The 24,047-nt window shown below is 36.9% G+C and overlaps 2 protein-coding genes and 1 non-coding gene across 8 annotated transcripts in view; all 3 read left to right on the top strand.

Annotated features, from left to right (window-relative positions):
* Nucleotides 1-9,177, top strand: part of LOC117411407 (pleckstrin homology domain-containing family G member 1-like) — a 119,744-nt gene extending 110,567 nt beyond the window's left edge. For all 6 annotated transcript variants that reach the window (XM_059025220.1, XM_059025221.1, XM_034018883.3 and 3 more), the window contains 9 exons: nt 501-587; nt 1,415-1,448; nt 1,957-2,052; nt 2,218-2,256; nt 2,389-2,411; nt 2,928-3,134; nt 3,276-3,392; nt 3,863-5,507; nt 5,890-9,177. In XM_059025220.1, coding sequence (XP_058881203.1) covers nt 501-587; nt 1,415-1,448; nt 1,957-2,052; nt 2,218-2,256; nt 2,389-2,411; nt 2,928-3,134; nt 3,276-3,392; nt 3,863-5,507; nt 5,890-6,992 — 3,351 coding nt within the window. In that variant the 3' untranslated portion in view covers nt 6,993-9,177. The remainder of the gene's footprint in view (nt 1-500; nt 588-1,414; nt 1,449-1,956; nt 2,053-2,217; nt 2,257-2,388; nt 2,412-2,927; nt 3,135-3,275; nt 3,393-3,862; nt 5,508-5,889) is intronic.
* A 5,278-nt stretch (nt 9,178-14,455) lies between these two features.
* Nucleotides 14,456-23,679, top strand: LOC117410742 (T-complex protein 1 subunit alpha-like). The gene is made up of 12 exons (XM_034017520.3): nt 14,456-14,608; nt 16,106-16,191; nt 16,894-17,022; nt 17,304-17,401; nt 17,916-18,026; nt 18,422-18,603; nt 19,386-19,512; nt 20,027-20,202; nt 20,446-20,569; nt 22,238-22,430; nt 22,846-23,009; nt 23,302-23,679. Exons 1-12 carry the CDS (start codon nt 14,536-14,538, stop codon nt 23,513-23,515), a joined length of 1,677 nt encoding a protein of 558 aa, XP_033873411.1. The 5' UTR covers nt 14,456-14,535; the 3' UTR covers nt 23,516-23,679.
* On the top strand, nt 18,072-18,211 carry LOC117411644 (small nucleolar RNA SNORA29). Its single transcript, XR_004545835.1, has one exon. It is a non-coding gene; the product is annotated as a small nucleolar RNA SNORA29 (small nucleolar RNA).
* Nucleotides 23,680-24,047: the final 368 nt, after the last annotated feature.

Below are 24,047 nucleotides of genomic sequence, written 5' to 3' on the forward strand. Positions count from 1 at the left end.
TATAGTATTCTAAAGAATTTGTCACAATTACTTTGCCATTAGTGACATAAGCAGTTTGATGCACCCCCAGCTAGCTGGAAGCAGCTGTTGTGTTATTTTGGCCATTCTATTATGATGGCTTCTGTGGCTTACCCCTGCCCCTGCTAGTGACCTTCTGTGTCTCGAATGAATTAACGAATGAATACATACATAAATAAATTACAATTAAAATAAATTGATCAAATCACTATGCCCACTCCCACCAAATTAATCTATTAAATATGCTGGGTGCTTGTAATTTTAGAAAGCATTCCAAGTGTTGCATTGCAGTGTTCTCAATCAATAGACTGCAGTGAAGTGTATCCTGTGTGTTATCTTCACTTTTCTGTTTTGTTCAAAGTAAAACTAGATTTGTGTATCTGTAGATTTTTTGCTATGCTGATGAAATGCAAAAGCTGATATTAAAAAAGAGCTCTTAACCCTGTTGAGCACTATCATTTGAAATTGCAATTTCCCAACAGGCCAGATCCCAACAGGACAAACGACTCTGGATTCTTTATTTAAAAAGACTAATACTTGAAAACCACCCAGCTAAGATACCAGCCAAGGTAAGAACAACCATATTTTTAATTCTGACACTCTTATACTTTTGTCCCTGTCCATCATGTTGCCAGCTTGCCTTGTCTGAAAAGAATCGTAGTTCCTGAAGGAGGGGGGGGGAAGTGGGGGAAGGGAAGGGGGGGGGGGTTTGGGGGTGCGGCGCTCGACAGAATGATAGAGGATTTCTGTCAAGTATCTTTCACAACCAGACAGTAATGTGCCTCTTAATGGGTATATTTCACGTCTTAAAAACAGCTAAGGGGCCACCTAGTGAAACAAAATGGTATTATTAAAAAAAATCTGTGAAACTAGTTTTTAGTTCGATTGGAAAAAGCTGAAAACACAAACTATAACTAAATCATTTAATATTATTAGATACATTTTAGATATTTGCTGTTTTGCAGGGTTTCTTTTTTATATATATTTATATAATAAAATGTTTCAAACTATTTCAAGAATAAAATGTACACCTGAGTTTTTAGTAATTACATTTGAAAGCAGGTTAGCATTTCTCTGTGACAAGCAAGATTTACTTTGGCTTGGAGTCTTTGTTTCCAGTGAAGAGGAGACTCCAATATGTTGTATTTTTTAACTGACAAAAGGATCTCCAATTTGCTTGCCCCTTTATTCCCAAAACCCAGAAGGAAGCTTTAATGTCTTTCATTAACCAACTACGTGGCCATCGCAGAAGACGCCCTGCATGGTGTCACACAATGCCTTCTTTAAACACACTGATTCCTATTGTCGTAGAAGTGTAAGCACGTTTTGCACTAAACTTTGGAAATGAGAATTATAATTAAAGCTAATGCTTAATATTTCTCTCTCTAAACTGCAGGCTAAGCAAGCCATTCTGGAGATGGATGCTGCTCGTAAGTATATATTTTAATTGCTACAAACATGATATTGCACCAGAGCCAGACTGCCAGTAAATTAGACTAATGTTTTGACTTCATTAGTGTTGTAAAAATACTTTTATATGACATTTAATTAAAACAGCTGTATTATTTTGATGTGCATTGCCTCTTGTAGCTTCTCTCTTCTAATAATCACAATACTTCAGTTGTCAAAGCTTCTTGGCCTGCCTTTGCAAGACAAGAGAATCTCCAAAACAACCTTTTTCTTGAAGGCCCATTGTTTGGTGATGTCCACAGCTCTTGTCCCTTGCAGTCCAAGAAGCTTTATACAATATTACTATGATTAACGTATTACAGAGTGCATAATATAAATACATTGTATTATGTCAATTTTATATCTACCTACTGTACAAGCCATGGTGTCGCATTTTTAATAATGTTTATATCGCCTTATAGTATTAAGACAGATATGGTACGGTACTATTGTAAAAACAGGTGCATTTATTTTTTTTCCCTGCTGTAGATCACCCAGGTTTCCATTATAGCCCAGACGGTGAAAAGAAAGCGGCTTTAAACTCTAAAGAAGGTGGCAATCCTCGGAGGGTGAGGAGGAAGTCAGGTAAGACATAATGATAGAGAGATAAGATATAAGAGAAACCTGATGCTGTTTTTCTTTTAGATCCCTGTGGCTGTAACAATAAAGATACCTTACCCTTTGGTGCATGCAGGTCATTTTGTTTAACGTCTATTAATCAACATATGGGAACAATTTTGTCTCTTCCAGAACCGTCTGCTCGCTTACAAAGAGGTTCAAAACAAAATGGTAAGTCTAACATGTATGATTGTCCTGTGACAAGATAAACTCGTGTGATCATTTTAAGGTGTGTTTTTTTTTAATATATATAAATTAAATTATGAAATGTAACAGTTTATTCTTTCTTTTTTTTTTCTCCAGAAATAAGTTCTGATGTCCAAAAGGTAAGCTACAAAACCTTTTACTATTTTGGTAATTTTTCAATTGTTATAATTTTAAACCCACAGTTAGCATTGAATTGTATATTTGTAGTGTGATAGCTAGTCCATTCCGTCCCCGTCCCCGTCCCCCCCCATCCCGCACCCCCCTGTCCCCCCATATTGCTACAATAAGAAGCCCTTGATCCAGTCTAACACTGGTAAAATGCAATTGAATTGCATTGCTCTGTAGAAATGTAGGATTTTTTTTTTATTGCTCTGTTTTTTGAGCACAGGATTGCACAGAAACAAAGGGCATACAAAGTGTCAGTAGACATAGATGTTTAATAGTTTGAAATAAACTATGATGAACTATGAATTTTCAAATATGAACATCGGTACAATGACCTGCACCTCAGATGTTTACAACATTAAAAAAAAGAAACCAGTGTTACATTCTCCTTTTTTTTTTTTTGCCCTCTCTATTTTCTTGCATGGAGTGATGCATTTCTAAAGTTTTGTGACTTGATTTTGCTTCTTCAGCGGATCAGTGTGGAAGGGTCTCTCCTGTCTCAGGCTGCTAAGTTGGGCTCGACTGAAGATCTCCTGAACTCCAGTGGCAGGGAGGGCAGCCCAGTGAATCAGTCCCGGGAGTCCCTGGACCCCGCTTACCCCAGCGATCCAGATGAGAGACTTCGCATGCATGCTGGGGAGCAGGCTGACGCTGATGATGAGGACGATACTGAGCAGGTAACAGCTAAGATGGCGATTTTTCTTTTTTGACACTGCTTCAGTTAATGTTCATGTTTACAGTGACAAAATACACTATACGTAGCCTAATCTATTCCCTATTGATTTTGCTCAGATCTTGTTGTATCTTTCTGACTACAGGGTGTTGAGCTGAACTCCAAAACTCAAACGAAAGGAGGCAGGAAAAGGCTCAACAGCCAGGCTTCAGAGAACGTTGAAAAGAGAAGAAGTCTTAATGTTGGCACTCATAATTTGCAGGTAAAAACACTTTGCTAAATCAGGAGCACTGCTGCATTACTTAATTTACATTATCCTGTTAGAAAGTAGTAAGCAGCTTTCCTTGCTACTGTAGTTTACACAAATGAGTGTTATTTTCATGTAAAAAGCAGTGCCCTAAAATGTATAAACCTGATTTCTACCTAATCTTTTTTGGTGTATGTAGTAATTTTAAGTGGGTCAAATCAGAATTGGAGTGAAAAGCACTAGGATGATTAATACAGAGTTAAAGAGCAGGAGTATTAAGATTGACCGCTGGTTAGATAATTAAAGTAGGCCTTATTGGCTGCAGTTATTTATCACTGGGAACAATGCAGTGCTGGCTTTAAACAGATGTCCACTGATTTTATTAAAAGTTTACACTTTTTAAATTATACTAAATGCATTAACTATTGTCAAATGGCATATTCTGTTTTGAATTCATTTTTATATCATTATTTTCTATTCCACAGACATCTAAAGAATCCAAGGACACTGGGCACTCGGGCAATAACAATAGCACTACCAACTCTGCGCGCCACCCTGCCAGGCAGTCAGGCACCCAGAGCAACTCAGACTTGAACGTTGTTCTGGGAGGTCCTCAGGCCGTCCGAAACATCTGGACTGATCATCAGATCAGACAGGCGTTATTTTCAAGCCAACAACCTGCCCATCAAACTGAAGAGGAGGAGGACATCTACCAGATGTTTGTGCCTTCCGTCTCCTCCCCCAATCGCAACGTCACCAGAGTTAAAGAAGGGAACCGAGGTCCTGGAAGGCCATGCAGTTGGCATGTTGGACAACCTGAACAAAAGACACCTGAAGCCAACCGTAAGGTTATTAGAAGGGCAAGCAGCGTTGGGGAGCAAAACTCTGATTTCAAACCGACCATATGTGATGGTAACAAGCCAAAAGCACAAGACAATAGCCTGCAAGTGGATGAGCCCAGCAGAGTTTCTACTTCAGAGTCCTCAGATCAGCTCACCATTGATGACATTGAGAATATCTATGACAACATCAGTTATGAGGACATGAAATCAATGGGCCTCATTCGAAGAGAGCGGGATTGCATGCATATTCCCCAGGGAGCAGTGGCAGAGAAAACCAATTCAGGTGTGACCTTTACAGAAAGGCCAGTCAGTCACAATGAGAACTCTGGGAGTACTGACCTGTCTCTTCTATCTGATACCTATAAAGCCAAAGCTCAGAATTCAGATTCTTTTGGTTCTTGTGAGCTAAAAATTGTTGAGGAGAACATATATGACACAATAGGGGTTTCAGACCCACCCTTGGAAACATACAAGAGTGACACGAGCAAACGGGACAGCTTCTTTGGTCTCGAGGCAGACTTTGCTTGCTGTGATAGCCTGGAAGGGTTCATCTCTGAAGAGAGCCTGCAGTTTAGCGAGGACGATACTTCTGACCACCGGGTTCCTGAGGACCGAGACCTTTTGGGCTGGGTGGATAGCTCCTCCAATTCTGATTCTCTTTCCCACAGGTCGGTAGCAGATAAGCTGTCTGAAGAGGTTGATGAGATATGGAATGACCTGGAAAGCTACATCAAGAAAAATGAGAAGAAGCCAGAACACCTCCCAGCTGCTTTCCCTGTTAGCAAGCATGACGTGCAGGAGGAGACTCATGCTAAAAGTGTACCTGATACCCATAGAGAAGAGGTACATAGAGAAGCTGAGTACTCTGCTTCTACTTTTTCTATTCCTGAGAACACTGGTTTCACCAAGACTGTTAAAAAGAAGCTAGCGAGGCTCAGCACTGGCAGCTTTAGGTTTGATGAATGTGACTCGCACAAGGACAGGTCTAGTTTCAGTAGATCCTCATTCACCAGTGAGTTAGGGAATCTGGAGAGCTCTCAAACCTCCACGAACAGCATTCTCTCCAACACCAGCTCAGAAAGTTCAGAACTGGGAGTGGACATTGTGGATAAAACAAAGAACAGGGTTTTCATGATGGCAAGACAGTATAGCCAGAAGATCAAAAAGGCCAATCAGATGTTAAAGATGAGAAGCCCAGATCAGGAGAATGCACCCGGCAAGCCAAAATCAAGGCAAAAGGATCTTGCAGCCATCCTGGAGGAGAAGAAACAAGGAGGTCCTGCAATAGGTATGGCCAATTTTTATATTTTGTTACTCTGCAATGATAATAAAAGGTTGGGTAACAAATGTTTTATATATTTTGCGTTTATGACTTATGTCCTTGTTTTTGAACTTTAAAGGTCCAGTGTGGGAATTTATTCTGTTTCTTGCCATGTATGATTTTATAGGAGTAATGTCATACACAGAAAAAAACCTCCTTTAATAAATGTAAAGTCTTTTGTGTCAATACACAACTTTCAGAGCTATTGCCACATGTTGTGATAAACGTAACTCACATCATTACCTGTTGTAGTTTTCTATAAATATCATACATGGCACTTCATTTTTAAATCTTGAAGCTGTTTCTTTATAAAGTATTTAATGTTAATGCTTTATTTTTTTCTTTGCAGGTGCCAGAATTGCAGAATATACTCATCTATATGACCAGATTGTGTTTAGAGATACTCCCCCCAGAGCCCAGAAGATTGGGGGAGACAATACTAGTGAATCTTTGGTTCAGAACACTCCACAGTCCCAGTTGACGTCTCAGCGCTATTCTCAGTTAGGTTCGGACAGTAACTGTCTCGATGAGGATTGGCTGCATGCTACTTACAGTAACAGAGAGCTGTCTGATTTCATCTCGTGGCCTGACGAACCAGTACTCTCCCATGAGGACCGGTCAGATGCTGCCCAGCGGAAATTGTCCCAGGCCTGCTCTGTCCCAGCTCTTAAGTCAGTTACACACCCACATGCCCCCACTCAAAGGTGGAGCGCCTTCATAAGCCAGCCCAATAAAGAAAACTTTGACCAGGAACATGTTTACAATTCTTTGGGTAGGAGACCAGCCTCTGCCAAATCAAACCCTTACAACTGGTGTCAGTCCTCATCCTCTGTCATGGTAAACAACAGAACAGTGGAATCTACAATTCACCAGAATCAAAGGGACAGGAATCCAGTTACCCTAAATAGAAATTCAGTCGAGGACAGGCACCATAATTCTATCCTGAGCCACAAAAGTGAGCATATGGCCACCCATGAAGAGCAGCGACAAAGTGTTGCCAAGCAAACATCAGAGGACCACTCGGATATGATTCTTCAGGACTCCCAGAAGGTCCTAGTGGTGAGCAGAAACTCACTGCTCAATGCACACATTGCCACTCAGAACTATTTTGCCAATTTTAAAGACGCAGACGATGACGATGAGGACTATGTGGAGATTAAGTCTGAGGATGAAGAGCAGGACCTGGCCTCAGAACGGAGCTTGAATGGGGGATTGGCATCCAGCCTGAAAGAACCCTGCAGCAGGAGACTCTCATTCAGTACTCCCTGCTCACCGGTGAAGACTTTACACAGCAACATCGGCCCTGGTGTCTCGTTGATTGACTTTACCGAACAAGATAAACTCAATGAATACCTTTGGAGAGTACCCCCGGAAAACCAACAAAACATAGTGCAGTCTCTGCGACAGAAATTTCACTGTCTGAGCTCCAGCAGTTTTGCTTCAGCCTCCTAAATTTATATTGCGAGCACATGTTATCTGCATATTTATATACACACATATTTATGCAATCCTAACTCCACTTAACTTTTTTCTGCAGGTAGTACAGTGTTAGTCAGGAAGTGGCATTTTACTTAAACTCCAGCAATAACCTAAAATGTGCTTTCGTACTTGTGTTAAAAACCATATATGTATATTTATGGAAACTAAAATCTAAGGGGCAAAGGTTGGTGAACAGGAAAGAAATCACCTGTTTTTTTTTAGTTTTAGTTTTTTTTTAATTGTTCAGACAGTATTTTTTCATAGGCCTAGGTAGCTTCAACAGTAACCCAAATCTGGAATTTTTATTAACCTTATTTAGCAAGTTACAAACTGACCAGAATTAAAGTGAAGTCACAATTGCAATATGTACTGTAACTGTTTTCCTTTTTTTTGTAATGTCAATATCCCATATCATTGATTCTTGGTAACATGGTCCAATGGAAATTAGTTCATGTACTTATGGCAGGTTTATCAGTTCCCAGGTTTATCAAAAGTTACATTTACTTCTTACCAATTTATACCAACAAAAACAATAATAAAAGCAAAAATAATAAATGGGATTTTTATTAAATTGCCCAAACTTTTAGTACACACAGTAGTTACCTGCATATCAGCATCAACCTAGATAACTAGTACAACAATGTTAGTATATATAAACAATGGGTCTCGTAGTACTGTAATTTTAAATTGCATTTAAATAAACACAAAAACCTGCATCTTAGTTTCATACCAACATTTATCGGTCTCCAAATATTTACAAATGGAGTTTCTTTGTGTGTTGCTCTCATGTAATTTAACTGCAGTTTGATACCTTTAAGGACAGTGCATGCGTATATTTATTACCACTTTCTAACATTGACATTGTAGAGGTGCCTCAATAGTTTCCTATTTCACAGAAATGCACAAATCTTGCTTCTGCTTTAGCTTGAACACCAATTGGATTTTTAAGGGGTTATGCTTTATGAAGAACACAGTTGCAAATAAATGGTGTAAATGATTTATTCAGTAATGGTTCATATTTCTTTCAAACCTTCCATCTATGTTTTTGAAATGTAGAAATAACTATATGTAACATATCATGTGTTGTTTAAATAATAAGCTGCATACACTGTAGTAGACACAACTAATTTACAGCAAGCGTCCTGTATATATTTTCAAATGTAACACGTCTTATTTCTAGAAGGGGCCATGTAAGACCAGACTAGGATATAATGGTTGGTACTGATAAACACATGCAAACTGTAGTGCTTCAGGAATAGATTGCTCTTTTGAAGGAGCAACTGAAAACAAGAATGCTCTGTAGCAATGGTTCTTAATGAAAGCAGGGTCAACTTTCATACCAACAGCAATAGTTAGCCAGTTTACCCAATGCCAGATTAGCAGCACTGTGTGGACAATTGTATAGAACTCTGTAGCAAGAAAGCTGCCAAGGATACATTTTAATACTGTTGACTTTCTGTTCATTTCCCAAAAATGTAATTTGTAAGAATTTTTTATTAGTATTTTTATTTGAAGCACATCATGTTAATTTGTTATTTATTTCAACAATCAGAACATCTGGAAGATTGCTCTTAACTTGAAATCACAAGAAGATTTTTTTTTTTTTTTTTCTATCTGGCCTTTTTTGTTTTTCTTTTCTTGTCATTTTTGCTGTTGGCTTAAATATCCTTGCATCTACTGTGAATGATTTTTAAAAAATGTTGGTGAAAGACAAAAGGTTTCAAACACTGTTTAACAAGCTTATAGTTACAAAGAGAAGCACAACGTTTTGGACTGTATCCAAGCTGTTAGGTAATACATGACATTATATATGTGAATATATTTGAAAATGAAGTACGTGTTTTATTTTGTATGTTGCTGTTAGATTTTTTTTTCCCCCGCAGACTGGGATTGTAAAAGTCTTGTCTATGGAGAAGAGATTAACTTTGTTGCACTTTTTTTTTACATTTGTTTTGTACAGATATTTGTAAAGTTTAGGGAAATTGTAATATTGTAATGCTTATAGTTTGTTTGCTTTTGCTTTGCTTTAAAGCTGTCGTTCAACTATTCTGCCAACTAAAGGAAATTATTTGTTTTTGATGGTGTAAGTTGTGTTGCTTAGAAAAAATTGCTGTATATGTATAAGAAACTTAATAAAATGCAATACGTGTTAAGAATAGTGAAGTTTATGGTCTGATTTTATGAAACCCATTTGGGAGATATTCAAACTTTGGTGGTGATGCACCATTTTGAATACAGCAAAGATTACACTACCATAATTTCAGACGAAAGGAATCAACATACACACAATTCAAACAGATGTATGTGCATTGTGAGTTTACCTTTTAATTATTATGTTGCTCCAGCAATTTGTCTGAACATTTATGAGAGTAAAGATAGTGGAGTTTACGAAATGAGACTTGTAAGATATTGTGAGATTATTTTTCTTATTTATTTAATCATTTACTGGTGATATACCAGGAAGTCTGTCCTTCTGTATCACTTTTTTTTACCAAGGTCATGTGATCTACTTTTTCGTGATGCTGAAATACACAAAAAATAGGCCTGTGTATTACATTACATTAATGCAGTATAAAATATGTGGATACTTAACTTGCTATACAGTATTCAATCATCATTTAAAGCCGAGCTGGACAACTGGAGACCAAAGAGCATCCCTGATTCAAATCCCAGCTCAGCTACTGACTCATTGTGTTACCCTGAGCAAGTCACTTAACCTCTGTGTGCTCCATCTTTCGGGTGAGACGTTGTTGTAAATGACTCTGCAGCTGATGCATAGTTCACACACCCTAGTCTCTGTAAGTCGCCTTGGATAAAGGCGTCTGCTAAATAAGCAAATAATAAATAAGAATACACAGGTCTCCTGTGCAGTTTTGAAAGAAACACATGGTATAATATACATGTATTTTCATTTTCAAGCATGGGATCTTTTGTTATTCCTCACAGTTTATAGATATAGATAGTACCATGCATTCACTCACTGTCTAGAAGTTACACAAGTGCTGTGAATGTGAAAAGGTAAACCGTGGTTTTGCTTTTAATTCATTAATGGAAAACTTTGAAGAACATCAGTAATAAAAAGGAAAGTCATTTATAAGACATCCATTTTTATATTTAAACAATTTATGTAGATCTGATAAGCACACATTAGAGCAGTTCTTTAATTATCTAATGGAATCAGGGGAGGCAAACAGGAGGGCAAATAAGATTGAATAAACTCCTATAGTACGTTGTTCATGTACTGGCTTGCAGATTTTCACATACCCAGACAACAGTTAATCAAGAATAATCACACAGACTGGTATTCAAAGTTTAACGAATCAGAGTATAGATTTACTCCTTCGGTTTATTAACGCTTAAATGGATTGAGATTGCAAATCTACTTCAAATCCTAGCTCATAGACAGTCCAGGCAGTCAGGTGTCTGCAAACTAACAGCATTAATAATATATAAAGCAATATGGTTACAACACATACCTTTAGGCAGTCTAAAGGCACCCATTTACATGAAATTCATACAATATAACAACATCTCTAAAACTAATAATAAACCTATCCTAAAGCATCATGCTTAAATGTAGGTGAGATATAAATTCAAGATATAAATTCAAGATTATGCTTACCCTCCTGCAGAGGTATGTCTTAAATTATAAAACAGAACAAAGAAAGGGCAGTTGTCCAAACCAGAGGCTCTGAATACAACACGAGCAGTCAGCTTCACAGAGAGGTCCTCAGAAGATGGACCAGACAGTCTGTGCTACCAAACTGGTCTGATAACTGTAATTTTGCTCCCACATTTATAGGCCTTTTTGTCTTCCTTTGTGCATCCAGAAGGCTTAATTAAGCCTATACGTCTGGTTTCTTAGACAGCCTTTAACTCTAAAATTAATAATAGAATTGTGGTACCTTATTATCATCCCCATCATCAGTAGGGAACCCCCCTAAAAATGAAGTTGGTTCGAGCAAATGACCAATTACTTTGGTTGCATAGGCCTTCTATTCAAAAGGAACCAATACCTTATACAAGTGAGAAGGGGATTGAGGGTCACTTGTGACAACAGTCAGCATTAAGAAAGTGATATTTTCTATGTTTAAGTTTTTGTAAAGGTAAATCAATCAGAATTTGTGTTGTGTTTAGAGGTTTTATTACAAATAATCTTTTTTTTTATATATTACTGGATGTGTTTAGAAGAACGAGCAATAATGGTGTCCTGTATAAACCTGAAGTAGAAACTGATCCACAGTAAACTGGTTACACTTGTTTTATACTTCAAAGGTTTTTCTCAATCCAGGAACTTAAAGGCCTTTCTTGCAAGTTTGTGCTCAAGGCTGTCATTAAACACCTTCACGGATTCTGGATTTGAATGTTTGTAGAAGTAAGATTACCCACAGTTATGTGCTGGTATAATCTTTGTGTGCCCAAACAGGATATTTCAGTGACCAGCAAGATCAAAACGGGCCTCCACAATACAGATTCTCTTTTTTGCTAACAGATTCCTTTTGTCATGGAGCTAGTTAAGGTCCTTAGGCCTGGTCAGATGTGGAAAATATAAAATATACAAGGTGTTCATGCAGGATCTTTGTCTAATTTAGTGGTTGAAATACCAACTGCCTGTACATATGATTCTAAAGTGTGGTGGTCTGAAGACATGGAAGTGAGCCAATATTCTGTCCAGAGCATTAAAATTGCTCATTGAGTGCCTAGAATGATATACCTGTGTGAACAAACGGAAATGGACAAATACAGGACTCCTCTGGGATAGGTTTGGGCTAAGGATAATATATTCTAGAAAGATGAGGGCACCTCTGAGACAAAAAGATTGTAACCGTGACAGATGTCAGAAAAGAAATGGAAACTCTAAGGGGGAGTGTAAAGCCTGTTTTCCTAGATGGGAACATGCCTATACTAGAATTAGCTCAGGAAAACCGATCCATATTCCTAATGGAAAAGAAATAGTAAGAGTAACTTGTCTTAAGTGCAAAAAATCACACAGAATGGGCAGCAGTTGAAATCCCAGAATGTATCAAATGTAGGGAGCACACACAGGAAGTTTCAATACGTGCCAAAACTGGTTTGGCACACCTGTTATGCTAAATACTGGAGGCCTGAGCCAGTTCTGCTATCTTTCTTGGAGGAGACGGGAGTTATTATTTGATTTGTATTTAAAACCCTTAAACCTATAGTAAACATTTTGGATTTACTAACATTTTATATGTGTGGTCTGTTTATTATTGAAGTCAACATTTTAGTATATATATATATATATGTCTGCATATGTATTTTATTGTCTGGGGTTTTGCAACACTTTACCTAGTCCACACAACCATCAGGTGGAGGCGCCACACGCTTTATCAGGTAGTCATTTAGCCCCTGGCTTGTGGTAGACATGTCTTGAAGATATCTACCTTCAAACCCCTGTGGAAACCGAACTTCGTACTTTCAGTCCAGGCTTGGAGAGGTAAGAAGCACTGCATTACACCTGTCCATCCAAGTACACTACTAATATTAATATTTAACCAGCTTCAATAGATTTTCAATTAAATGATTATGATGTGAAGAACCAACGTGATTCAGTACATTATAATACATCAGAATATTGTTTGATTATGAGGGAAGATAACCGTAGGTAAATGTTAGCTAATCATTTAATACTTAGGATTAGGCCTAGAGTCTAGGCATAATTATACTAGAACTAGATCTACAGGTCTAGATATAAGATTTTAATGTTAGGACTGGGCCAGTTGGATCTAGATTAGATCTCTATCTCTGTCTTAACTCTAAAGGGTGCCTCAGAACAGTAGAAAATGCTGTAACTTACATTGCAGGGTGGTTTGTACTTGAAGTGTGCAAAATCATCAGCTGTAGTACTTGTAAAGATTCCTTTATCTTCTAGAGCGCCAAGTGAGGTTTGATCAGTCGTATTGATTACTTCAGCTAAAGAATGAGGAGGGTCTGGTGATACCATCTTTGGGTACAGTGTCTGTTTAGCATGAGTGTGAGGAGCATTAGGAAATTAATGAATGTACACAGTCAAAAAAATCTGTACACGAGATCAAGTACTGAGATTGGTTAAAGAAGTTATAGGGCACAAAGATGTATTCACCAAAACTAGCAAATCAATAATTTGAATCGACAAAAGCAACCAATGTTGCACCTGCAACTGCCGAATCAGCCAATCACAGTCTGTCATCTCAGCTCTGCTGGAGCTCAGAGTAGACACAGCATCTTTCAACAACAACAAAGCCAGACACGGGCACTTCAGTAATATTGCTCCATTCAGATATCTGGCACTGTTCAGATTAGCTCAGACAAGTTAAAGCAGTTATTTGTTCAATGATTTTTTTTTTCACAAATTATGGAAGGGTACCCGACGAATCATTACAATGTAGGTTTCAAAGTTGTTTTTAGTTTTTTTTTTTTTAAAGAAACTACTAACAAAATAGTTTTCTAATAGCGATAGTTCCCCTTGATGACGGCTCTACCATGTGTTACTTGACCTTGACTCGTAAAGAAACAAATGAATGGGACTGGGATAGATGTGGCTACGATCAGCCACTAGAGGGTGCACTTGTATTCATGAATACTGAATCCTCTTGATTTCACAGAAAAGTAAAAAATAACATTGAACTGACACGTGAATCAAGGACATTGCAGACACACACACAAAAACTTAAAACCTTAATCTATTTCACTGTGTAATTTACTTGTGTTGGGTATGAGTTTTTTTGTATGAGATTTTTATGTTTACTGCCACACTAAGGAACTGCTACTAAACTATTATGTTGTGTGTACCTCAATTTGTTTGACCAGTTTACTGTGTATATTGACAAGATCATTTTAAAGCGTTGTCAACACACAGTTGTTTAAACAAAAATCTTTGAGATCTAGCATAAAGTTAATATTTTAATGTATGACTGATAATGGATAATAAAAATCAGTGTGTACAATGTAAAAAAAAAAAAAAAGAAAAAGAAAAAACAGCATATGGGGCACTTTAGATGGTAGGAACACTACATTAATCAGAACCAAAAACAAACAAACAAAAAAAACTGAACTTTATAGAATTTCCCTACCCTGGGACGTGACTGCCTACGTGATTTTAAATGATTAAATCTAGCAAAAGCATACATGATATTTAAAACACTTAAGTTACCTTTTCTGTAAACAACACAGATAGCAATATTTATGTTTGCATATAATTGTGGTGCCTGTGTCTGTGTAGGCTGTCTCCCGCTTAAAAGCGCGGCAGTACCTGCTTCTGGCGGCAACCTTGACCAAGAAAAAAAACGAGACTGTATTTATTAACATATTGTTTATAAAAGTGTCTGGTGCAAGAATGCAATATTATTATTTTTTATTTTTTAGTTTGAATCAATATTTTTTTGTTAGCTCCTCCCAATTCATGTGGAATCTTCCAGAAAGTGCACGTCCCCTCCCAGAATACAGTACGAGAAAGCAGCGGTTACCCAGCGTGCCCTCGGGCGCCAGTCCTGTCTCTTTCTGACTGTGGATAAAAATGGCGCTTATGGAGGGTCCCTTAAATGTGCTCGGACAGAGAACCACTGGCGAGTCTGTCCGCTCTCAGAATGGTAAGAAAACATATTTTAAGCGTATCATCTTGTATATTGTTAACCTTAATCCTTGAGCAGCCCGTGTCTTTTATGAAAGTAGATTATGACTAGTTTGATCTGTGAGTATGCTGGCTAAGCATCAGACATGCCGGCTATCTGCTACACGTGATTAACTAACATACAAAGTAGGCGGACTGAAGTATTTGATCCTATTTAAAAAAAAAAGTCGAAATATTATCCAGGTTTCTTAGCATGTTGTTTACCCTATGTTTTGACAGCCGTTATCTGTCGTTGATTCCCGCAGCCTAACTCCGATTCCCTTTGTGTGCAGTACTAAGATTTTTCAGTAGCGTACATATTGAATCAAGGATGGTTTATGGGTAAGCAGGCCTGCCTCAAATTATAAAGGTATATTTTATTGCATCCTATTTCACGGTGACCGTTGCCACTTGTGTTGTCGTTGTTTAAGGTTATAATTGAGAACAATGCCGGTAATACCATACACGATTTTATTAATATACTGATAACAGTGCTGCACCGCCCTATATGTGAAGTGATATCATGAAATCTTAACATGCAGCTTACGAATGAGTGATTCGATCGTGTTTTTCTGTTTTGTTTTTCTGTGCCTTGACTTGTAGAATTAGCAGGTATATTGCTGTAGTACCGGAATGGATGTTGTAATGTAATTCCATTGATGGGTACAAAAGACAGATTTGCCTCGCCATGTCTTCGATTCGGGTTACATTTTTTGAAAATAGACTTTTTAAATACGTGAATTCCATCATCGTCGAATACAGTTAGCAATTATTTTTCTGTATCATCACGACAAAGGTAGCCATGTGATTGCCATTGAGCTGTCCACTTTCTATCTACAATGTGTTGCCTGACAGTTTCAGGTGTGGTTGCTATGAAAGCAAGTTATTGTTAACAAGTAGTAAACAGTTGGCCTAGTGACAGTTGCTGTCAAGTTTGACTTGCTTACATTTTATGGTGTTTTTTTAATTGTATTGGCTTCTCGGAATATTACCAGAAATCCGGTTAATTGATGATGATGTTCCATTGTTACTACTGTATTATACCATCCTTCAGTTCAGCAAGATGAGTGGCTATGCTAATATTAGAGACACATCTTGTCATTGTCTGAAGGAGAGCCTGGCAACATAACCCGGCTTTCCTATATGAAATGACAGAACACCTAAAGGCTTTATGTAGAATATCCTTCATTCCATTTATATTGTTTTGTTGATATGACATTGATGAAACCTCAATGGTTTTGGACTGCATATCTTAATAATTAAGGGTTGGTTAATCTTATTGTAACCAATTGGGAGGTTTTTAAAAAACATTGTCCTGGTTCATTTCATTTGGCAGACATTTGAACTACAGATGGGGAAAACATGCTTGCTTGGAAGCACATTTCTTTTTCAGGGCAACTTATTTTGAATCGGGTATTACAAAAAAAAGGTTTTTGTAATTCACAGGGACAGTTAATTTTTTTTATTTTTTTTATAGTTATGGCAGCATCCTCCATTGCCAACATTGTGAAGAGTTCCCTCGGTCCAGTTGGTCTGGATAAAATGTTGGTGGATGATATTGGTGTAAGTATTTTGTTCTGTTACTACTGTACAACACTTCATTCACAGATTCAAATGATTCCCTTTTTTTTTAAGGCTGGGGCGATGACTTACCAATCCAGAGAACAGAACTAATTTATAAAAAGTAAACGCTGTCCACAGCAGTTCAGTAAATTGTCCATGGCTTACTTTACTTGGACACCGTCTTATGGCAAGAAAAGAATTGCCAAACATCGGAAGGCATCGCGGTCGATATTTCATAACTTGCTCCGTTGCTTGTCCTGAAGACTCCCTCGTCCCTTTGCTTAAAACCTCTACGCAGGAACGATGCACAGGCTTGCCTTTCGATAGTGTTCAAACAATACGATGGATTGATGCATCGCCTCAGTATTGTTTACAGGCTTACTTTTAAAACCTTACCAGTAGTTCTTGTTTGCTGCACATGTAAAACCTGGTGGCAGTATTGACAATGTACCTATTTATTTGAGGCTCTATTTACAATAGCTTTATCAAATTTAAATCTGTGAATGCTGAACCGAGGGTCGTGGGTTCAATCCCAGGTGGGGGACACTGCTGCTGTACCCTTGAGCAAGGTACTTTACCTAGATTGCTCCAGTAAAAACCCAACTGTATAAATGGGTAATTGTATGTAAAAAAAATAATAAATAATAATAATATCTAGACCTGTGTGCTCACATTTTAATTTCCCCAATTGTTTGTTTTTAGGACGTAACCATTACTAATGATGGGGCAACTATTCTGAAGCTCCTGGAGGTTGAGCACCCTGCTGCCAAGGTGCTGTGTGAGTTGGCTGATCTACAGGACAAGGAAGTGGGAGATGGAACCACTTCAGTGGTGAGTACACTCTCATGGGAAATCTCATTGGACCTGTGATAGAGGGGTGTGAATTATTCAAAAATATGTAGTGCTTGAGCACTCAAATGTTTTTATTTGGAATTCCCAGCCTTAAAGAACTGAATTATAGCATCCCATTTTAGTACCATTCAGTAAGTCCACAAAAAATTGTCATTCTGATGGAGAGGCAGTGACCCAGCTTTCCTATATGAAATTACCATAACATCTTAATGTTTTCTCTTGACCATACAATACGTTTTTTTAATCTATTCTTTGTACAGGTGATCATCGCTGCCGAGTTGTTAAAGAGTGCGGATGAACTAGTAAAACAAAAAATTCATCCCACTTCTGTAATTGGTGGATATCGTCTTGCATGCAAGTAAGTTTAAAGTTTATTTTTTTAATCATAACTGGAGTTTGTGGTGTTACTTTGCTCCAGAATATATGTAAAATATAGCATATATACGTTTAGACTGAATTTTATATCTTGGTGGTTTGAGAGATTCTAGTGCATAAATAATACAGCATCTCTTTGCATTTTAATAGATAACTTTAATAGGTACTGTTGAATTCCTATTTTTTGGTTCCAGTAGTGAGCAGTTATAAGCATGGGATACAGCATCCTCGGCCTGGAGTCCTTTGACTAAAACAAAAGTACATGTTTAATGTACTTGGGTTTGGACAGCGGTCATGAAACTAGTGAAGATTCAAAGCTGATAACTATTTTGAAATGTTTTGGGGGGGAACTTGGGTTTGAAAACATTTCAAATCTCTTTAGAAATGAGCTTGCACTATTCCATCAGTTTATAGGTAATGTGGGTAGAAAGCAACAAAAATAAATCATGTGGATTCCTTGTATGTTTAGAGTACTATGTAATCTTTTGTGTTTACAGAGAAGCAGTTCGATACATCAATGAAAACATGACCATTAACACAGATGAACTGGGAAGAGAGTGCCTCATCAATGCAGCTAAAACCTCCATGTCTTCCAAAATCATTGGCTGGTATCCTTTTTGTAGCAATTTTGTAGTAGAAAAAGAGAAATACATTATCCCGTTTTTAGTACCATTCATTTAGCCCAAAAGAATGCGTGGCTATGCTAATGGGAGAGAGAAACTTTGTCGTTGTCTGAAGGAGAGGCTGGCAGTATTACCCAGCTTTCCTACATGAAATGACAGCACATTGAATATTTATTCTGTTGAATGAAATGTAACATACTAGACTTTTTTTGTTAATTAAAAAGAATAGATAATGGGTTAAGTTAATATGTTTGTGATTATCTAAGCCTATCTTAAAAAACAGTACAATAACTATTTCTTCTAAAGTACAACCAATCCTTTGTTGCTCCTCTTGCTTATGCAGTTATGTATTGATATAAACCTTTACATACTTCGCCCAGCGAGGCTGACTTCTTTGCCAATATGGTGGTCGATGCTGCACTTGCGGTTAAATTCACAGATGGAAAGGGACTGGCTCGCTACCCAATCAACTCTGTCAATGTGCTGAAAGCTCATGGACGCAGCCAGAAAGAGAGTTTCCTTGTAAATGGATATGCACTCAATTGCACTGTCGGCTCACAAGGTGCGTTCATAATTCAGTATTTTATTTTTTTTATTTAAAATGAAACTTTGTTTAAAATCTTCCTTTTTTTTTTGCTGATTCGCTTTTATGGTAGTGTATGCAGTTATACGCGTGGGATAGAAAATGCTCAGCTTAAACTCTGAAAAGTGTGCAGCATTGTGAGGTTGGTGTGGAACCAGTCTTCAAGCTGGATATGCAGTTGTCTTAATCAAAGGAATTTAGATGTAACCCTTTTAATTCTCAACTTATTTCACATACCTGTTAAACACTAATCTTTGACTAATGTAAACTTAGATAAAGACTAGTGCTAATCTGTGAAACCAGCAATATAAGTGGTAACTAAGAGAACTTTTGGCTTTATACTGATGTGTTTTCAGCCCACAACAAGTAAATCACTGACAATATTTCTAATGCTAACATGGAAAAAAAAAATATATATATATATATAGATATATATATATATATATATCTATATCTATCTATATAGATATAGATATATATAGATATATATATATATATAGATATATATAGATATATATATATATATCTATATATATCTATATATATATATATATATATATATATATATATATATATATAGATAGATATAGATATATTAATTAAATAATTTCAAAGCCCTGGTAATGACCCATTTTAGAGCTCCTTTTTTGTATTTAGAATTGCACAACAGTTATAAAACCATAGCAATTTTTACTTGGTAAATGGATTTGCATTGACCTATTTATATTTTTTTTATTTTTATTTTTTTAAAACATTTTTAGGAATGGTCAAGCGTATAGTCAACGCAAAGATTGCCTGCTTAGATTTCAGCCTGCAGAAGACAAAAATGAAGTTAGGTGTCCAGGTAGTTATCAGTGACCCAGAAAAACTGGACCAGATCAGACAAAGGTATGCTACTGATGAGCAATATCCGGTTTAATTACTGAGTTAAGATGTTTGACGAAGTATGAACAGCATTCATTGTAGTCCAGTTAACAAATTATGAGGATGTGTTTAATTTAACAGATTAGTTGTGTTGGATTTGGGTTGCTTATCCTGATTTTTTTTTTTTTATATATTTTTTTTTTGTCATGCGTTTTTGCCTATTTCAATATTCCATTATTAAATAAGCACATTCGTTTATTTCATTAAGCTGCTTTCATTGAGTTCCCATTTTTTTGCTGCCTTGCTGTTGCCAGTAGCTTGTGCAGTTATACGCATGGGATACAGCATGCTCAGCCTGAAGTCTCCCAACTAAAAATAAACTTTAAATGTTTTTATGTACTTAAGGCTGGACAGTATTTCTCATAAGTCATTCTGCATTTACGAGGTAGTGTAATCGGAAGTAAATGGTTGTCGTAGACTTTTTTTAAATGGTAGCTTCTATGTAAATGGTAACACAATTTGCTTCCCCCAATTGTAGGGAGTCTGATATTACAAAGGAGAGGATTCAGAAGATTCTGGCCACTGGCGCCAATGTTATCTTGACCACTGGTGGCATCGATGACATGTGCCTGAAGTACTTTGTCGATGCAGGGGCCATGGCTGTGCGAAGAGTTGTGAAGAGGGACCTGAAGCGCATTGCTAAAGCAACTGGAGGTAGGACAGGATATCTCTTTTTATTGTTCGTCTCATGTTTTGTTGTTGTTCCCATCCCCCCCATGTATAAACTGTACTTGTGTATTTAAATCCTTGCAGTATATTTCTGAAGCGGTTTAGCCTCCGCTTCTTTGCTTGCAGTTGTGGGAGTCTGCTATTGGGATAGGGTATGCATAGTAGTAGTTGTTGTTGTTGTTGTTGTTGTTGTTGTTTCAACTTGAATGACCTTTTCTTGATCTCCAGCCACTATATGCTCTACACTGTGTAACCTCGAGGCAGAGGAGAGTTTTGAAGCAGCATTGCTGGGACAAGCTGAGGAGGTTGTTCAGGAAAAAATATGTGATGATGAACTGATACTTGTCAAGAAGTAAGCCTTTCTATTGTAATGTGTTCCATTTAAAATAAAAAAGTAAACTTTAGTTGAACACAAATATTTAATTTAACAAAACAAAGGAACTCATAAAATTAGTAATCGGTGCAAAACCAAGTATTTTCCCATTTGTTACTGGGTTTATTAATTTAAGCACTTGCACCTGTGGGATACAGTAGTCTCTGGCTAAGAGAACACCCCTTGGGAAACAAGCAGAGTGTTCTTAGCTGAAGTGTTCAAGACAGAGTTGACCATCAGACACAATATGAATCAATAAATAAATATTTATTACTTGTCATGATGCATGTGCATCAACATTTGAAATGAACAGAATAAGTAATAGAAAAGCAATAGGCAAGTGTATGTTAAACTATAATAATTAACAGACAAACTAATATTAATAAATTAACTGTCAAACTAAATTTAACACAGCACCCCTATATAAAAAAAATTATGCAGCAGCGCTAGATTAAGTATGAATACCTGTACAGGAGCAATATTCAAGACATGCACAAAATTATTTAACAGAATGGCAAAGCAACTCACCAAAACGGAAAACCCCCAAATTGCTTGGTGATATGACGGCAGTTCTGGAAAGACTGAACCAATCAGTGAGCCTCAAGATGCTTGTGCGATGACAAGCCACATTTGAAGATTGAATAAACCATTTGAATGTGTTTGATCTTCTCAGTAGTGGTGCAACAGTGAATCGATTTATTGATCACCTGTCCTTAAATTTCCAGAGCTTCGATTTACGTATTGGTGATGCATCAAATTTGAACCCAGTTTGTAGTCTCCTGTCGGCGGTTTGCATTAAACCTTGAGTGTGAGAGTGCGCTTCTTTTAGTGCTAGTACGGTAGATTTAGCGCGTTGCTAGGATACACACTTTATACCTCTACATTTGTGTTGGACAAGCCAAATCAGAAGTAGGGCTATTGTATTCATGTTTTCTTGATTTTAAAAAGCGTTTGGATTATATGGCAATATTATATAAAAAGCTTAATTTAGTACAGTAGTTAAATTGGTCAGGAATAATTCAAATGTTTTGCTCAGCTTTTGGTCATAAAATGTTAACAGTAATGAACAACCATAGTTCAAATTACTTCTGTTAAATTTTTTTTTTTTAATTCTTTATATATATAATCAGAAGTGTTCTTATTTGAGTAAGTTGTGCCTTTTGTTTAACTGTTGTGCACAACAGTGTTTTTACTTATTGGATCTTCTGTTTAAAAAAAAAAAAAAGTTTTATTTTGAAAATAAATCGTCAATGCATCGATTTATTGTTGGTAAATGCCTATATGATAATCGAATTTGAAATTAGGGTGCCAATTGCACCACTAGTTATCAGGTTACAAAACAGTACTGTATCAGCTGTGAACGACTCGCTAGCGGTGCTAAGGTATTCTTTTAAGCGAAGTTCCTGTTCCTTTTAGGTGGAGCATTTACAATGGGGGTGGCGATCAGTTTCACCACAAGGGTGTTCTCTTAGGATGTGTTCCTATACACAAAGACTACTGTATAGATGTTTTTTCATTATGGGTGATAAGACTGAATTGTTTCATCAGGTGTTGAAAATCCAAGACTATTAGTTTTATAATTGGTGTTGCTACAAAGCTTTCTTTCAGTTTGAATTATAAATTATTTTTTGCTTTTAACCCTTTCAGCACCAAGGCTCGTACATCTGCCTCCATTATCCTGCGTGGCGCCAATGACTTCATGTGTGATGAAATGGAGCGCTCTCTGCATGATGCTCTCTGTGTTGTTAAGAGAGTGCTAGAGTCCAAGTCTGTGGTTCCAGGGGGTGGTGCAGTGGAAGCTGCCCTCTCAGTCTACCTTGAGAACTATGCGACTAGCATGGTAAAAAAAAATATATATATATATTAAAACTTATAGTCCTTGCATATTTAGTGTGGCAAGAGATTTAACTACTCTATTAAGTAGAGACCATCCATAAAGTAATCAATTTAAAATATTGCAATTGTCTTTTGTAGTTTCTGTCAACCATTAAATTTCTTAATTTTTCTGATAAAACTTGAAGTTCTGTACTAAATATCCCTAAAAGCAATTTCTGCTTTAGTTCAACAAAACAGTAGCTTTTAATGGGCAGAACATAAAAGGCCAATTTATAACCCATGATTTAATTACTGGATAAGAAAAACATGATGGGTACCAAATATTGATTTCTTTGTATTATGAGTAAAGGACATAGCTATGTACTTTTTGTACTTTTGTCTGCCTGTTTGATGGTAGTAAAGTCTTTGGTTTGTTTCAGGGTTCCCGTGAGCAGCTGGCAATAGCTGAGTTTGCCAGGTCTCTGTTGGTTATTCCCAAGACATTGGCAGTTAATGCTGCTCAGGATTCCACTGATCTAGTTGCTAAGTTGCGTGCTTTCCACAATGAAGCCCAGGTCAACCCGGAACGTAAAAATCTGAAATGGTGAGTCACAACAAATAAGAAAATAAGTTTTTATTAGCTGCAATTTGTTGTGCATATTCCACACAAGTCATCGGTTTGACATTCTTGCTCATTCTGGGCATTAGCTTAAATTACTTGAATTAATTTACTATGTATTATTATTTAAGATTCAAAACAGTATATTGATTTACCAGATAACTGTTTTTAATACAGCTGTAAGTGTCCTACATCTCCATTAAATAAATCATGAATAATGTAAGTACAGAATATGAACTCATTATAATCCCCTCCTTTTTTCATTTATGAAAAACAGGATTGGTCTGGATTTGGTTAATGGAAAACCCAGAGACAACAAGAAAGCTGGTGTCTATGAACCAACTATGGTCAAAACCAAGAGTCTCAAGTTTGCAACAGAGGCTGCCATTACTATTCTGAGAATCGATGACCTCATCAAACTCTTCCCAGATCAAAAGGAAGATGGAAAGTCTTACCATGAAGCAGTTCAGAGTGGGTCGCTTGAAGGCTGAGGTGTACCAACACTAGGCTAGTCAACTGTTAGTATTATAATTTATACAAATGTGTGTGTAGTTGATTTTATATTTCTCTTGCACTTATTTTACTTGATCAGGTGATTTTACATGCCTGAAAAGGGTAAAATATTGGACATTCAAATAAAAACACAAAACATGAACTTGTTTAATCTTTATTTCCATGCAAGTTGGTATCGCATCTCGCTAATCTACACTTTGATTGGTGATGAATTTTCATGCCGTTTTCTGGAAATTGCCATTAACAGTTACAATTCAGAAAGGATGGTGGTGTGGCAACTCTGTTAAGCCAAATTCTTCTGGATTTGGTAATAGTAAATGTTAATCTGCATAATATAGGGAATAATTACTTAACATAGTTATGGGCGTACAGTCTGACAGTAAGCATTACCTGTTGAGGCCTTGTAATTTATTCTAAATTGCCAGCAAAATCTTGTCTAATTGGGTCTGCCTTGCTGTCCTGTAAATAAATCCTGTTTCTGTAAACTTTGATATACATTTATATCTTCAA

The sequence above is a fragment of the Acipenser ruthenus genome, chromosome 6 (genome assembly GCF_902713425.1).
Source record: "Acipenser ruthenus chromosome 6, fAciRut3.2 maternal haplotype, whole genome shotgun sequence".
Lineage (NCBI taxonomy): Eukaryota > Metazoa > Chordata > Actinopteri > Acipenseriformes > Acipenseridae > Acipenser > Acipenser ruthenus.

Excerpts from the sequence above, each read along its gene's own strand:
- LOC117410742 (XM_034017520.3), top strand. The coding sequence starts at position 14,536 with ATGGCGCTTATGGAGGGTCCCTTAAATGTGCTCGGACAGAGAACCACT. Across the intron at positions 14,609-16,105 it reads GTCTGTCCGCTCTCAGAATG|TTATGGCAGCATCCTCCATT; the intron begins GTAAGAAAACAT and ends TTTTTTTTATAG. Across the intron at positions 18,604-19,385 it reads TTGCACTGTCGGCTCACAAG|GAATGGTCAAGCGTATAGTC; the intron begins GTGCGTTCATAA and ends AAACATTTTTAG.